The sequence below is a fragment of the Glandiceps talaboti genome, chromosome 2 (assembly GCF_964340395.1).
Source record: "Glandiceps talaboti chromosome 2, keGlaTala1.1, whole genome shotgun sequence".
Lineage (NCBI taxonomy): Eukaryota > Metazoa > Hemichordata > Enteropneusta > Spengelidae > Glandiceps > Glandiceps talaboti.
The window spans coordinates 1,722,449-1,736,932 of record NC_135550.1 but is presented as its reverse complement, the minus strand read 5'-3'; the positions used below and the strand labels follow the sequence as shown (position 1 = coordinate 1,736,932).

Genomic DNA, 14,484 nt, shown 5'->3' with positions numbered 1-14,484 from the left:
ACTTATTTTATAGAGTGGCGGCTGTCATTCCACTGGATCTACAGTGCAGAGGGTGTCATTCAACTAACTGAATGTAGAAAGGTGTGTCATTCCACTGTTTACATACTGGTAACGCTGTCATTCCAGTTCCAAAGCATTGAAAATGCTGTCATTCCACTTATTTTATAGAGTGGCGGCTGTCATTCCACTGGATCTACAGTGTAGAGGGTGTCATTCAACTAACTGAATGTAGAAAAGGGTGTCATTCCACTGTTTACATACTGGAAATGCTGTCATTCGTTTTCCATCATTCGGGTTGTCATTTGTTTTAGGGTCATCCGCGCAGCAGTACTGTACTGACTGTGGTGAGTGTCCGTGGAACACATATCGCTGACCTGTTGATAGCATTACATGTATTTGCTGACAGGTATTAAACTAAAATATACGGAATAACTCGAAACTCTCGATTTTATTTGCCACACAGCTTTCATGAAATTAAAGACTGATTTTTGTGAAAGCAAATGCTAGGTCAATCTGTATGTATTACGTGTAATTAACTTACAGAATAACGAAGTTAGAGGTCTGTAGATGTACATGGTAAAATGTGCCGGTTTACAAATTACAACATTATGGTTTTCTTAATGAGTTTTAACAACATAGTCAGCGATAGCACATCATTTTCCAGAAAAGAATTTACAAAAATGACAAATCTAAAACCAAGAGATTTTTTACAAAACCCCTTTGGTCTCTATTTATGAATTTTCAGACCGATTGGTGCGCATTTGAAAAAGTTGAACTTTAGCAAAGTTCAGTTGTCATAAAAGAACACGGCCATTGTTTTTCTATGGGAAATCTGACATAGTATTTGGAAGTAAATGTCAAATTCGCACTCAGTCTACAATCGCTTGATTTAATTTTTTTTATCTTTGCGTTACTTGCGATACAATTTTGAGATTTTAAGTCGTTTGAATCTCTTCTAAAATCGTATGGTTTTGATTTGATTTGATCAAAATCGAAAATGCGATGCCATTGTGCTGGCATGCCATAAAGTTGACTTGACCTTTGTCATAACTTCTGCTACTGTAAAACGTTGTAGAATATTGTTGCATTTACTACAAATTGTACTTTCATGAATAGCCGATAACATGTAATACTATATTAATCCGAATGCAAAAACGTACCTGAAATTATGAAATGTACAGCATACATGTGGAGTGCACGTGATATACGTAATTCCAGGCATGATGATATTGTTACGCTGTGTAACATTGTATCACATTCACAAGGCGTTTACATGTGCATCTGCACAGCGTGTGCGTACTAAAACAGCGCAAACCTTGATGGTGACACAACTGTGAAATTATGGATAATTTATCAATATTCCCTTAAACATTGAAGGCTACTCATCCTCAACTATATAAAGCGGCAATGTGTTCAATCATAACGCAACTAACGGTTTCCTTGAACGCAACTTTGGATGGATATTTTGGTACAAGACTGTCAATGTTGTGTCAAACCGGACCTTATTACTCAAAGACCTACGTAATATATAAGTTCTTTATTCGCAATAACACAAATTAATAAATAAATACAATCGAAACGAAAATAATGAAAATGACAAATGCGACTGGGTGCTGGAAGAGAGCTAATGAAAAGCTAGTGGGTGTCCAGTCACCCATCCCCCCCCCCCCCGCTCCGGCTCATGAAAAGTATAAATTAATCAGAAAAAAGAAGAATACATGTACGTAGGTATATACATTTTGGGTGTGAAAAATACATTAAATACAAATAAAATTACATTAGAATAATACAATCTCTGAGGGCACGCTTGAAATGATTTCTTATCTGGATATGTTTAATTGATGCAGGTAAGTTATTCCAAAATTTAGCTCCATGGTATCTAAGTGAAAATTGACCCAGACGAAGATTTCTTTTTGGAATAAGGACATGAGAGTGTGCTGTAGATCTAGTGTTGTAGCCATGACTTGGAAAAGTGAAATAGTCTGTGAATTTGTGAGGTAATCTGCCTGTTAAGAGGTCATAAATGAATATTCCAACCTGGTAATTTAATTGTTGGTAAATATTCAAAATATTTAATTCCTTGAATAGTGGTTCACTAGGAGTTCATGGAGGACTGAAGGTCATTACACGCACTAACCTCTTTAGGAGCTTATGACGAGGGACTAAAGCAGCAGATCTAGAGGGGTAAGTGTTTCCCCAAACTTCAAGGCAATATGAAATATGGGGAAGGACAAGAGAGTTAAACAATAAAAGCAGAACATGCCTTGGAACAAAGTGTCTAAGTTTGGTAATTATTCCAATTTTGGGACTGATCCTTGCACATATATTGTTTATGTGCGATTTCCACGTCGTGGCAGTCAAGGGTAATGCCTAAATGTGATACCTGTTCAGTCTCTTTAACTTCTTTTGTGTTAATAAAAATTGACCCGTTCCGATGAAATGAGCTTTGATGTGTGGAAAAGAGAATGTAATTAGTTTTATCCTGGTTAATGGTTAATTTGTTTGCCGAACACCAGTTAACAATGTCTTTGAAGTGAAGGTTAGCATAATCGATATTCACATTATTTGAGAAGGAATGAAAGAAAGTTGAGTCATCTGCAAAAAGGTTTGATTTGAAGTAAGAGGAATAGTAAGGAAGATCGTTGATATAAAGAAGGAAAAGTATGGGACCCAGAATAGATCCCCGAGGCACTCCATGACTAATAAGTTTATGTGAGGAGCTGTACCTGCCAACCTTAACAAACTGTTTTCTGTTGGACAAGTAGCTTTTAAACCAGTTATGTGGGACACCCCTCACTCCATAGTAGTTGAGTTTATCTAAGAGAATTTTGTGATCAATGGTATCAAATGCTTTAGCCAGATCAAGATAGACTCCTAATACTACATTCCCATCTTCAAAAATGGAAAACAGGATAAACAAGACATTTCTAATTACCGGCCCATCTCATTATTGCCTACCTTGTCAAAGGTTTTGGAACGACTTGTCTGTAAGCAATTCAGTGCTTACTTGGAAACAAATAATATTCTTCATCCAACTTTCTCCGGTTTTCGACAACGACATTCAACATCAACACTACTACAAAAGATCACCGATGACATACTTCAAAATATGCATACAAAGAAAATATCATGTCTTCTGATGCTGAACTTATCGAAAGCATTTGACTCAGTTAACCATGAAATCCTAGTACACAAACTCCGACGTTACAACATCCACCCAACTGCGCTGACCTGGTTTCAAAGTTACCTCTCAGACCGTACACAGTATGTTAAACTTGGAAAGATAACTTCAGATCAGACTCCTGTTGTAACCGGCGTACCTCAAGGCAGCGTCTGTGGACCACTTCTCTTCTCTCTGTACATCAATGACCTTCCGACCTGGATAAAATCAGATACACCTGTGTACGGATATGCTGATGATATTAACATCCTAAAGTCTGCATCTATCTCACAACTTGACAACTTGCACAGTGAAATGGCCAACGAAATCGACCGCCTAACAACCTGGTTTCACTCAAACTTACTAAAACCAAACATTTCAAAATATCAATATATGTTCCTCGGCACCAGTCAACTACTTAAAAAAGTACCCGACCATATCAAAATTCTCAAAGTCAGAGACCATACAATTCACTCGACCTCCACTGCTACTTGTCTGGGTATCAGACTTGACTCTGAACTCAAATGGTCACACCACGTCGCTTATCTTCGTCGGGCCTGCGGATACCGCCTCATCAGACTGGCCCGGGCCAGACGATGTATACCCGACAATATTCGAAAACATGTAATCTCTGCCACTGTTTTCTCACTCTTAGATTATTGTGATAGCATCTACTCAAACTGCAACCTTACACTTAAAGCCAGCTTGCAACGCATTGTCAATCTTGCAGTCCGCATTCAATGTGGTCTGAAAAAACCTGATCACGTTACTGCTGCCAGAATCTCGTTAGACTGGCCAACAATTCAAGAAAGGCACGATAAACATTTCAACAAACTTGTTATCAAATGTCTCAGAAACAAAGTTCCATCCTATATTTCAGATCTATTGACTACAAACTCCTCAATTCATTCGCACAATACTAGAAGCAATTACTATCCCAAATGCGCATAATAGATCTTTTGCATATAGGGCATCCATTGTTGCAAACAATAGAATCAAATAGCTTTATGGTTTTTTTAATGTCATTGTAGATTTTATATTCTACCTTACTGTTTTTATTGTATGTGTTCTGCTTTATGTACATTTATATATTTTTTCTTTTAACATCTGCACGAAAACCCATTTATGGATGCAGTGTTTTAAATAAATTAAATAAAAAAATAAAAAAATAAATTATCAATCTTTTGTAAAATATCTTCAAGGAGATTAACCAATGCTAGTTTAGTGCTATATGTTTTCCTGAAACCATACTGATGGGGGTAAATCAAGGAATGTCTGTCGAGAAAAGAAATTAGTTGCCTGTAAATAACTTTTTCAAAAACTTTGCTAAGTTGTGGAAGGAGGGAAATTGGTCGATAGTTACCAGTGTTATATGGGGACCCTTTTTTGTAAATTGGAGTTACTCGAGCAATTTTAAGACTATCAGGAAAAATACCGCATGAAAGTGAAAGAGTTATTTATTTATTTATTTTATTTATACTCGGTTTAAAAAGTAGCACAAATGTGCTAATACATCCGAGATGTAAAATATTAATAAAAAACTACAGTAAAACCGTCATGAAGATAAAATATACAACACATTAAAAACTTATATACCAAACAAAACAAACCAACAACAAAGACTCAAAAGACATTCAACATTAAAACCTAGAGCTGATATATAAAATGATGGAAAACACATTGCGTATTAAGTCGTCCAACAACACTAAATTACAAGTAAAACATCGGTTGAGAGACATTGCCTTGCTTTATTTTGCGTTTAAAAGACGCTAGATTATCAGCCATCCTTAGATCATTACTCAGTTTGTTCCAAATTACTGGTGCCTGATACGAAAAAGAGTGCAAGCCGTATTTGGTGGTATGAACTCTTGGAATTTTCAATATGTTATCCCCCCTTAAATTATGAGTAGTAGCCCTAGGTGTGAGCATGTCAGTGATGTAAATAGGAGCGGTACCTGTTAATGCTTTAAAAACTAATTTAGCTACATTGTTGTTTCTTTGTTCTGAAAGGCTGACAAGGTTTTGGTTCTTAAGGAGCCTGTCATAACTGCTACTGTAGTCATGGAAGACAAGACTAATTACCTTGTGATTCAATTTCTCTAGCTTATCAAGATTTCTTTTACTGCAGCCACTCCATATACTACTACAATAATTCAAAAGTGGAGAGATAAGGCTATTATATAGAAGTACTTTGGCGTCAGTCGGGATAAATTTCTTCAGTCGTCTAATGACTGCCAAGTGTTTGTTTACTTTAGTACAAATTTAATTTGTTGTCAATATTAACCCCCAAAAGATCTACGTTTTCACTACTAGAAATGTTAACATTGGAGACGTTAATGTTATTTTCACCAGTGCTTTCATTACCCATAAGCATAAACTGTGATTTCTCTGGGTTAATCTTCATCAGATTATTACTAAACCACTGTGTAGCTATATATAGATCAGAAGTTAGCTTTTGCATAAGATCAGTAATATCTTTGTTTGCATAAAATATCTGATTATCGTCAGCATAAGAATTCAATTTGCAGGTTAAAATGAAGTAAAATATATCATTAAGAAAGATATTGAACAAGGTCGGTCCCAGTACTGATCCTTGTGGAACGCCTTTGATGAGCTTCGCCCAATCAGAAAAATGACCATTTAATTTGACCCTTTGACTGCGGTTAGATAGGTATGCTTTAATCAACTCAACTGACCCCTTTTCTAAGCCATATGCTGACAGTTTTGCACAAAGTAGACCGTGCGGAATCGAGTCGAACGCCTTAGATAGATCCATTAGAATGATCCCTACATTGTTTTTGTTGTCTAGTTCATATTTAAACTATGATATGGCAAAGTGGTGTAGCAATGGCACTAGCGCCATCACGAAGCAATCGGGCAGGTAAGTTATCGTAACCAGTTGCTTTAGAGGGGTTTAGTAACATGATTTCATTAATGACATCTTGTTTTGAGATAGGGTGAAAATAAATGGATGAGTTACATGACGAATGAATAAAGTTCTTATAATTAGAATTACTATTTACATTGTCAGCTAAGTTTCTACCTATGTTTGAAAAGAAATCATTGAAAGTTTGTACAATATGGAGAGGATCTGTTATAGTGTTGTCAGGGTGAGAGGTGTGATTAACATCTTTATCGATATTAATTTTGCTAGGAAGATGAGACTGGGGTCCATGAGTTTTACCTAACAAGCCATTGATTTCTTTCCAGAGCTTGGTCGAGTCACCACGGCAAGCTTTAAGTGTGTTACTATAATACAACTTTTTTGATTTCCTCAGAAGGGTAGTCAAAACATTTCTGTAATTCTTGTATTTGACCTTCAGTCCGTATTCAAACTTTTTAGCTACAAGCTTGTGATAGAGTTTATACTTGGTACTGATTGATTTTTTGAGACCATGGGTGATCCAAGGTTTGCTACGTTTGGTGTGTTTTTTCTTCGGTTTAACAAAGGGTGCGTGTTTGGAACAGATGTCACTGAATGTGTCAGTGAAAATTTCATACGCTCTGTTTACATCATTGGAATTCAACACTGAATACCAATTAGTCTCTTGGAAAACATGGCAGAACAAAGACTTGTCATATCCTGAAAAGTTTCTTACCAGGGGTAAATCATCACCATTAAATATTGACATTAAATTGTCGAAAGACGCAAAAATAGGAAAATGGTCAGATATGTCTGTTACAATGGTTTCACAGTTAGGACATAGGAGTTTGAAAAATTACAGTAAATGTGATCTATTATAGTACTGGAGTGATCTGCAATACGAGTTGGTATAGTGATAAGTTGTTTAAAATTAAACGCAGAGAGGGAATTCATTAGTTGTTGCTGGTGTTGATTGTCACAATTTGAAAAGTCAATATTAAGGTCACCTGCAATAACGCAATCGAATTTTGTTGAGTTCAGCTTCCATAAAGTGTTTTCAAGTTCATTGGTGAAGATATCTACAGGAGTTCCTGGTTTTCTGTAAATAACACCTAATGTGATATTTTTTTGAACCTATGTGTAGCTTTAACCATAAAGATTCAGAATTGTGAATACTTATATCCTGAAGAACTTCAAAATTGACAGAACTCTGAATATACACACCAACCCCTCCGCCAATAAAGCCAGGTTGTCTCTGTTTACACACAAATCTATAATCTGGTAAATTAAACAAAGATGGACAGTCCACCTGCCATATTTCAGACAGGGTAATAACATGGAATGTTGTCTGCGTCATACTGTTGTGAAATAAATGAAAGTCATCAAAATTCTTCTTCAAGGAACATATGTTAAGATGTAAAAGATTTAGATTTTGATGTTGAGATTTAGTAGCATAAAAGCGATTAATATCTTCTACAGAATATGATTGACAAGTAAACTTATGAGTATCCTCTGTATTTTCAAAGAAAGTTGACATTGTGCAATGAGATTAGCCTGAAACACTGAGTAACTACATACAGATTACCATTAGATGATATTCTGCAAATCATTGACAGACCTGATACAGAGATGTTGTTGTCCTTTTTCTTTCCTGGCATAAATATTACCATTGTGTGTCCAGGCAAATTTCCACCCTACTTGCTTGTGCTTTCTGTTGGCTTCATAGAAGAGTTGCTTGTTTGTGGCTGTCAACTGTTCATTGATATAATTTATAGTGAGTTGATCGCACCATTCTCGCCACATATATTGATGTCTTTATTGGTCTTGTTTTTCTCCTCGAATCATACAATTGGTTTCGGAGTGTACGTCTGACAAAGCAGACGATGATTGGCGCTGGACGTCTCATCTGAGGTTGTTGTTGTTGTTGTTGTCCTTGTTGTTTTATCGGTAAACGATGGCTTATGTCTATATCTGTGTTATTAATCTGTACTCCAACACTTTCCGCAACTTTGGTGACAATCTCGTCAGTGTTTTCATCAACCATCTCTGGGATACCGTGAATTTCTAAATTGTTACGCCTTGTGTACTGTTGTAAGTCCTGCATTTCCCGCTCGGTCGTCGATAATTTCTCTTGCGTCAGTGACAGCTGTTGTTTTAGTTCTTTGTTTTCGCTCTCGACCTTCGCTATTTGTTCTCGGTATTCTTCAAAAAAAAGAATTCATGTACTGTACAGAGTTCTGTAGAGTGTCAATTTTACCTTGAAGTATGCCTATGCTGTCGACTTTCTTTGAAAGGGTATCGAGAGTCATAAGAATACTGGTAAACTTGGTGTCGACTGTTGCATCATCATTACCCGCAGTCATGTTGACACTTGGTGTTGAGTTCGAAGTCGGGAATCTTTTTGCATTGCAGTCTTTGCAGAGGTCTAAATCCCCATTACATAGACGAACTCCACGTCGTGTTCCACAGTCGTTACACTTCATGCTTGCTATTAGAGGGAGACTTTATCGGCAAATTTAAATGATCTTAAATGAATCGAATGTTACATCGCTTATCCATCACGATCATGTCATATATTCAACTGAAGTTTATGTACTACGTGTGCATATATATGTATATATGATTTACACTGCGAAGAAAGGAAAGTTGAACTTTGTTCATAGATAAAGGTATGTAGAGCTGATGACTTCGTTAACGTACATGGTTGTAAATGTCAGCGCAACTGAAAAGGGCAAGAATATGTCAAGATGGGGTTCGTTTGTACTAGGTGTATGTCAGATGTATTTCTTTACTAAAACATGGCATTTGTAATGTAAGCATATTTTATGTTTCCATGGAAGCCACTCTCCAATTTTAGATAATCTGTCTTACAATGGAACACTGGTCTAAGACGCCATGTGGAACGTTTGATGTTTGTTCAAACCTTACAATCTAATCTTGCTGTGTTGAACTCAGGATCAGGAGTCGGTCGGAAATAAAAACAGGTTTTTTTCTGATGTCGGAGCTGCAAATTAGGGTCGGTCGGGAGATGAGAAACAGAAAAATAAAAATGGCCGCCCTAAAATATAATAAAAGTAATTTCAAAATTGCATGTCAGGAAAATAAAAAAGTGAAGGGGTTTATAATGACGATAAAAAAATAGAAGGGTGAAGTTTATACGTCCCTGGTCGAACCTTGTCGTAGCATATGAATTTAGGGCCATATTTACACGTAAACACACCCTGTCTCGTGTCTTCTACCTACAGCACACTACTTTCTAAATATAACATGTCACTGAAATGAACCAAATGGAACATTCTAATTCCCTATTATTGTATTCTAATCGAAAGTGATCTGATATTTTCGTACTCGCGAACTTACAGAAATCGGATGAGAAAGGGCTTCACGAGAAGACAACACATGAGGCAATGTAATAACGTGGGCGAGTTCACTGATCATGGATGGGTTGTCTCGGAAATATCCTTTTTTATGTGTACATGTATGTACTCCAAAATGTATGGTTTACAAAGTTGCTGTATCTCTGATTTGTTTCTTTTGAGAAAAATACGACAGTCTGGTTTTCAATGGCCACGTCAGTATCGAACGAACGCTAGGTTCCCCTTTGATCTAGACGTATCATGTGTCGTCGCAGTACAATATACTAAGATTAATACTCCCAGTGTTACAGCGAAGTGGCTAGTTAGCCTCACAAATAGCAAAGTCATCGGAAATGTTGTTGGATGTACGTACTATCTCTGTTGATAACTATGTACTCACTTTTTTTTTGATTATTTCATTTTCTATTGATTGGGTTCATTACCATCCACACAGCAGCAGTTTTTTCATCTTTCAAAAAACTACTCGTGCTTACACAGTGTGTCATGGTGCCGTATATATCATCTACGACTATTTTTGTCTCGTAAAATAAAATAATAATATCGACATTCCTGTCTCCTAAAATAAAATAAAATTTGAACATGATGAAGAGAACTATGGCTAGGCATGTCTTACAGTGCAAATTTTTGTTTTATTTATTTATTTTGTTTTTATTTTTGACGTGGGAGCGTGGCATATTCACTGCACTGTGCTTTGTCCATATGAATGTGTGTTCGCCGAGATATATGTAATTTTCCAGGTAGACGCAACAATGGCAAGACAAACAATCCGGACTACGCATGCATTACAAAATATTTGCAATGCCGCTTTCTGTTTTTAAGTCAACTTCGTGTAAATTTTAGCAACTTGTAAATTACTGATTATTCCTAGTCGTTCGGCAAAGTCATGTAAACAATAAAGTAGTGACCTGGTTGCTTTCACTGCCTATATCTTGCTTGTGTATATCATATGTGTATGGCACATGCGTACCATTGCATACACACATAAATTCAGTGCACATGACATGTGTGATTCGCGTGATAACTATAGCTACATTGTAATACATTCTAGTGACGTCAGTCGACTTGCATGCGCAAAATATAACAGTCGCCATCTTTATAACACTGCACTTGTCAGCAAGCTTCACAACTGAGAAATTCTGGATAATAATATTGATATTCCTGTAACAATCGATGTAGTGATACTGTGATCGATCCCAACTATATTGTGTCCTTATCTTTTGAATTTGGCATGTGTCACTGGGACCCGGAAATATGTACGTACGCATACGCACATCACGTTGTCAGTTGAGTTGGAGAATTTAAAAGCAGACGATATTTTGTTGGATAAAATCCAAGTACAAACAATGATATACAGTATGGAGTCAACGATCATGTCAACTTGTACTCAAATGTGTGTGTACACTTACTTTGAAGATTTTGTGATAAAAGACTGAACCAAGCTGCGTAAATGGAATTGTCAAGGACTGCTGTTTAGGTATTTACAATTTATTCTGGTGATTTTAGAGTTTTAGAATTGCATAGGTTTGATACAGATAATTTCAAAACTCATGAAACCTTGTTACAACATATATGACCAACCCATACATTCAAACAGCAATGATATTTTTTCCTAAATTTGAAATTTTTAAAGTGTTTTATGTATAATTTTTCAAAAAATCACATAATATGGTTATTTTGGTTACCATGGCAACTGATGTTCATTAAATGACCACTTTTTTGAATTCAGCATGACAAACTACCCTTGGTAGTGGGGTCAATGTGCAAATAAAAAGATATTTATCAGATTTATAATGTTATTTGTGAGATGTATGTGTATGTAATGAAAACATAATTTTCACATCTACCTCATGTTTCCATGGAAACAGCCATCCAATTTTATACAATTTATGTTACACCAGGTAGCACTAACTCATACATGTCTAATACAAGAACATTTTTTCACTGTATTATTTTTTTTCAATGTTTTATGTCAAATTTTGGAAAAATGATTAACATATTATGGTGATTTTGATTACCATGGCAACAGATGTTCATAAAATGACCCCCTTTTTTGAACTCAGCATAAAAAACTACCCCAGGTAGGGTGGTTAATATTCGAATAAACCCGATTATTATAATTATTATTATTATTATTATTATTATTATTATTATTATTATGTACTATTATAATTATTATTATTATTATTATTATTATTATTATTAGTAGTAGTAGTAGTAGTAGTACAAGTAGTAGTAGTAGTAGTAGTACTAGTAGTATAGTAGTAGTAGTAGTAGTAGTAGTAGTGGTAGTAGTTGTAGTGGTGGTGGTGGTACTAGTAGTAGTAGTAGTAGTACTACTAGTAGTAGTACTAGTACTAGTAGTAGTGGTGGTGGTACTAGTAGTAGTAGTAGTAGTACTACTAGTAGTGGTAGTAGTTGTAGTGGTGGTGGTGGTACTAGTAGTAGTAGTAGTAGTACTACTAGTAGTAGTACTAGTACTAGTAGTAGTGGTGGTGGTACTAGTAGTAGTACTAGTAGTAGTAGTGGTGGTGGTGGTACTAGTAGTAGTAGTACTAGTAGTGGTGGTGGTACTAGTAGTAGTAGTGGTGGTGGTGGTGGTTGTGGTACTAGTAGTAGTACTAGTAGTAGTGGTGGTGGTGGTACTACTACTACTAGTAGTAGTTGTAGTAGTAGTAGTACTACTAGAAGTAGTACTAGTACTAGTACTAGTAGTAGTAGTAGTATTTTCTCCCCAGATCTCAGCTTAACATGAGTAATGGCGTCCACAGCTTAAAATCGCTTAGAGTAGTTCAAGCTAAACTGCAGCACATTTTTATAAGCCAATAGAAATTGTTTAGATTTCTCAATATTATAGTTGAATACATTACCTAGTCTGATTTTGCTGACTCCTTTTGCTAAATCCGCCAGTTCATGTACAAAGGGACGGAAAAATAAACTTTCCGTCTGTGTCACACTTGCTATCAGGCTATATTACATTACATGCATTCCAATGGGTGTTTACTGTGTAAAATCATGCATTATATTAAAATTTCATCTTCGTTCCATATGCAGCATCATTGACGGTCACTATTGACGTGACGTAAAGCCGGTTGGGACAATCACCATGTTGCATTTACGTCGTCAACGTCAGCTGTTGACATTGAAGTATTTGCTTCATTGGCATTTGCTGCATTTTCTGTTGATGATAAAAGTTGATGCATGTTTCAGCATTTGCCGATGATGATGAATTTTCCGTTGATGCTGCAGAGCCGATGATGATGATTTTTCAGTTGATGCTGCAGAGGCCGCCTTCGATGATGCAAAATTTACAGTTGATGTCGATGGTTTCAGACGGCCTATGCAAGCAAAAAGCAAGACCCTCGAAATCAATGCCTTTTTCTGACCAAGTCTTTACTATAAAGAAAGTGATTATTTGATGTTGATCGTTGAGATATCACCTTATGACAATTTCTGTTGTAATTTTAGTATTGTGAATGGAGGTATAATTACACCTTACGCGTATTGATGGCGATGTTGTGCATCTTCCAAACAACCTTTTACATGGCTGTTGTTTTGATTGGTCCGGCGTTGGCCTTTGAAGCAGGTAATCCTTTTTAAATTATAAAAACAAGAAGTAGTAATTTGCCATTTTTTTATGAAAAATCTCATATTATTACAAAAGTAATTTAAACCAACATAGACAATGCACTATTGTATTCCTTCAAGAGGAGTGACCGATAATATGTATCCTATTAGAAATTATTCTTACCGTATTACCTTTAGTTTTCTATACTTCATATTTGACCAGAAAATCTGTGAAGGTTAAAGTCAGAAGAATGACACAACACCCAGTATAAAGTAAGAAGTTTGGTGCCTTGTTTCTCATTGTTAATAAATACTCTTGCGATAAATGAAGGTTCTCAATCAGATCTGAAATTGTATCTTTATTTTAACAGTCAACGGCATTCCGCTTATAGCTACCGTCGTTGGGACTGCCTGTATATGCATTTTCTACACCACATTGGTAGGTTATGTTTATTTTACTATACATTTGTTGTCATAAAGTATTACTAGGTTGGGATACTACAAAGAGTATAAACGATTGTTATGGTAATATAATTAAAAAAAGTGTTTCAGTTCTTCACCCGGTAGGAAAATAAAAAATAAACATGTAGTTAAAGTGACAAATAGTGGGATATATAGTAAAATGTATAGAAGCACCTTGTAGACCGAATACCGAATATTGAGCATAACAATGTGACTTTACTTCTGTAGATAGATCGGACATGGCTCTGTCCAGGCTGACTCTCTGTCCAGTGTGTATCAAAAATCTCCGCAGAAATACAGAAACTACACCATACAAACTTATTAAACTCTTTTGTTCAAATTACATTAAACAATACAACATACAATTAAAGCTGCAAGCGGCGTTTGCCGGGCCCAAGCAGTTTGCCCAGAAGGCAATGATGTGCTGCATGGAGGTTGGAGTAGTCTTCCTTGTACACGCCAAATGTTAAGGTTATCTATACACTGGTTTCAGATAAGAACATTTTAAAAATGATTTGGAGGAAAATCCAACATGTTTGTCACTGGATTTCTTAAATCAATGATTGCCGTGAAACTATACATGATATTTTTTCTCAAGTAGTTGATTCTATTTGCCAAAATGCAAGTCAATCAGTGCAGTGCTTTGGAAAAGTTGTCATTTTTGCAACGCTTTTTGCAAACTTGAAAGACATTACTTAGATGATGCTATACACAATATATCACACCAAGGGGACTGCTTGTTCTGGAGAAGATTTAAATGAAAAAATGACATTTCGTCGAAAATCAAATATGGCGTCCTAAGGGACCGGTCAGTTCCTTGGGGGGGGGGGGTTTGATTCTTAAATTGGGCTGACAAAAAGTCACTGACCCCCCCTATCTGTAAAACCAAAAACAGGCTGAATCCCCTATCACTTAATTCTAAAACATTTTGAACCCCCCCCCCCCATATATATATAATATTCACATGACAGGTATTTTTTGATCATGACTGTCTTGCATCTACTTTATAAGATCCAAGGTTAGCACTATCATAATTATAAGTATTGACTACACAGGGT

At 36.1% G+C, this 14,484-nt stretch overlaps 1 protein-coding gene across 1 annotated transcript in view; it reads left to right on the top strand.

Moving 5' to 3' along the window:
- Positions 1-14,484, top strand: part of LOC144453496 (sodium-coupled monocarboxylate transporter 1-like) — a 75,594-nt gene that overhangs the window by 18,912 nt on the left and 42,198 nt on the right. Inside the window, exons 3-4 of the mRNA XM_078144805.1 lie at positions 12,866-12,983; positions 13,336-13,403. Of these exons, the coding sequence (XP_078000931.1) occupies positions 12,866-12,983; positions 13,336-13,403 (186 nt within the window). The remainder of the gene's footprint in view (positions 1-12,865; positions 12,984-13,335; positions 13,404-14,484) is intronic.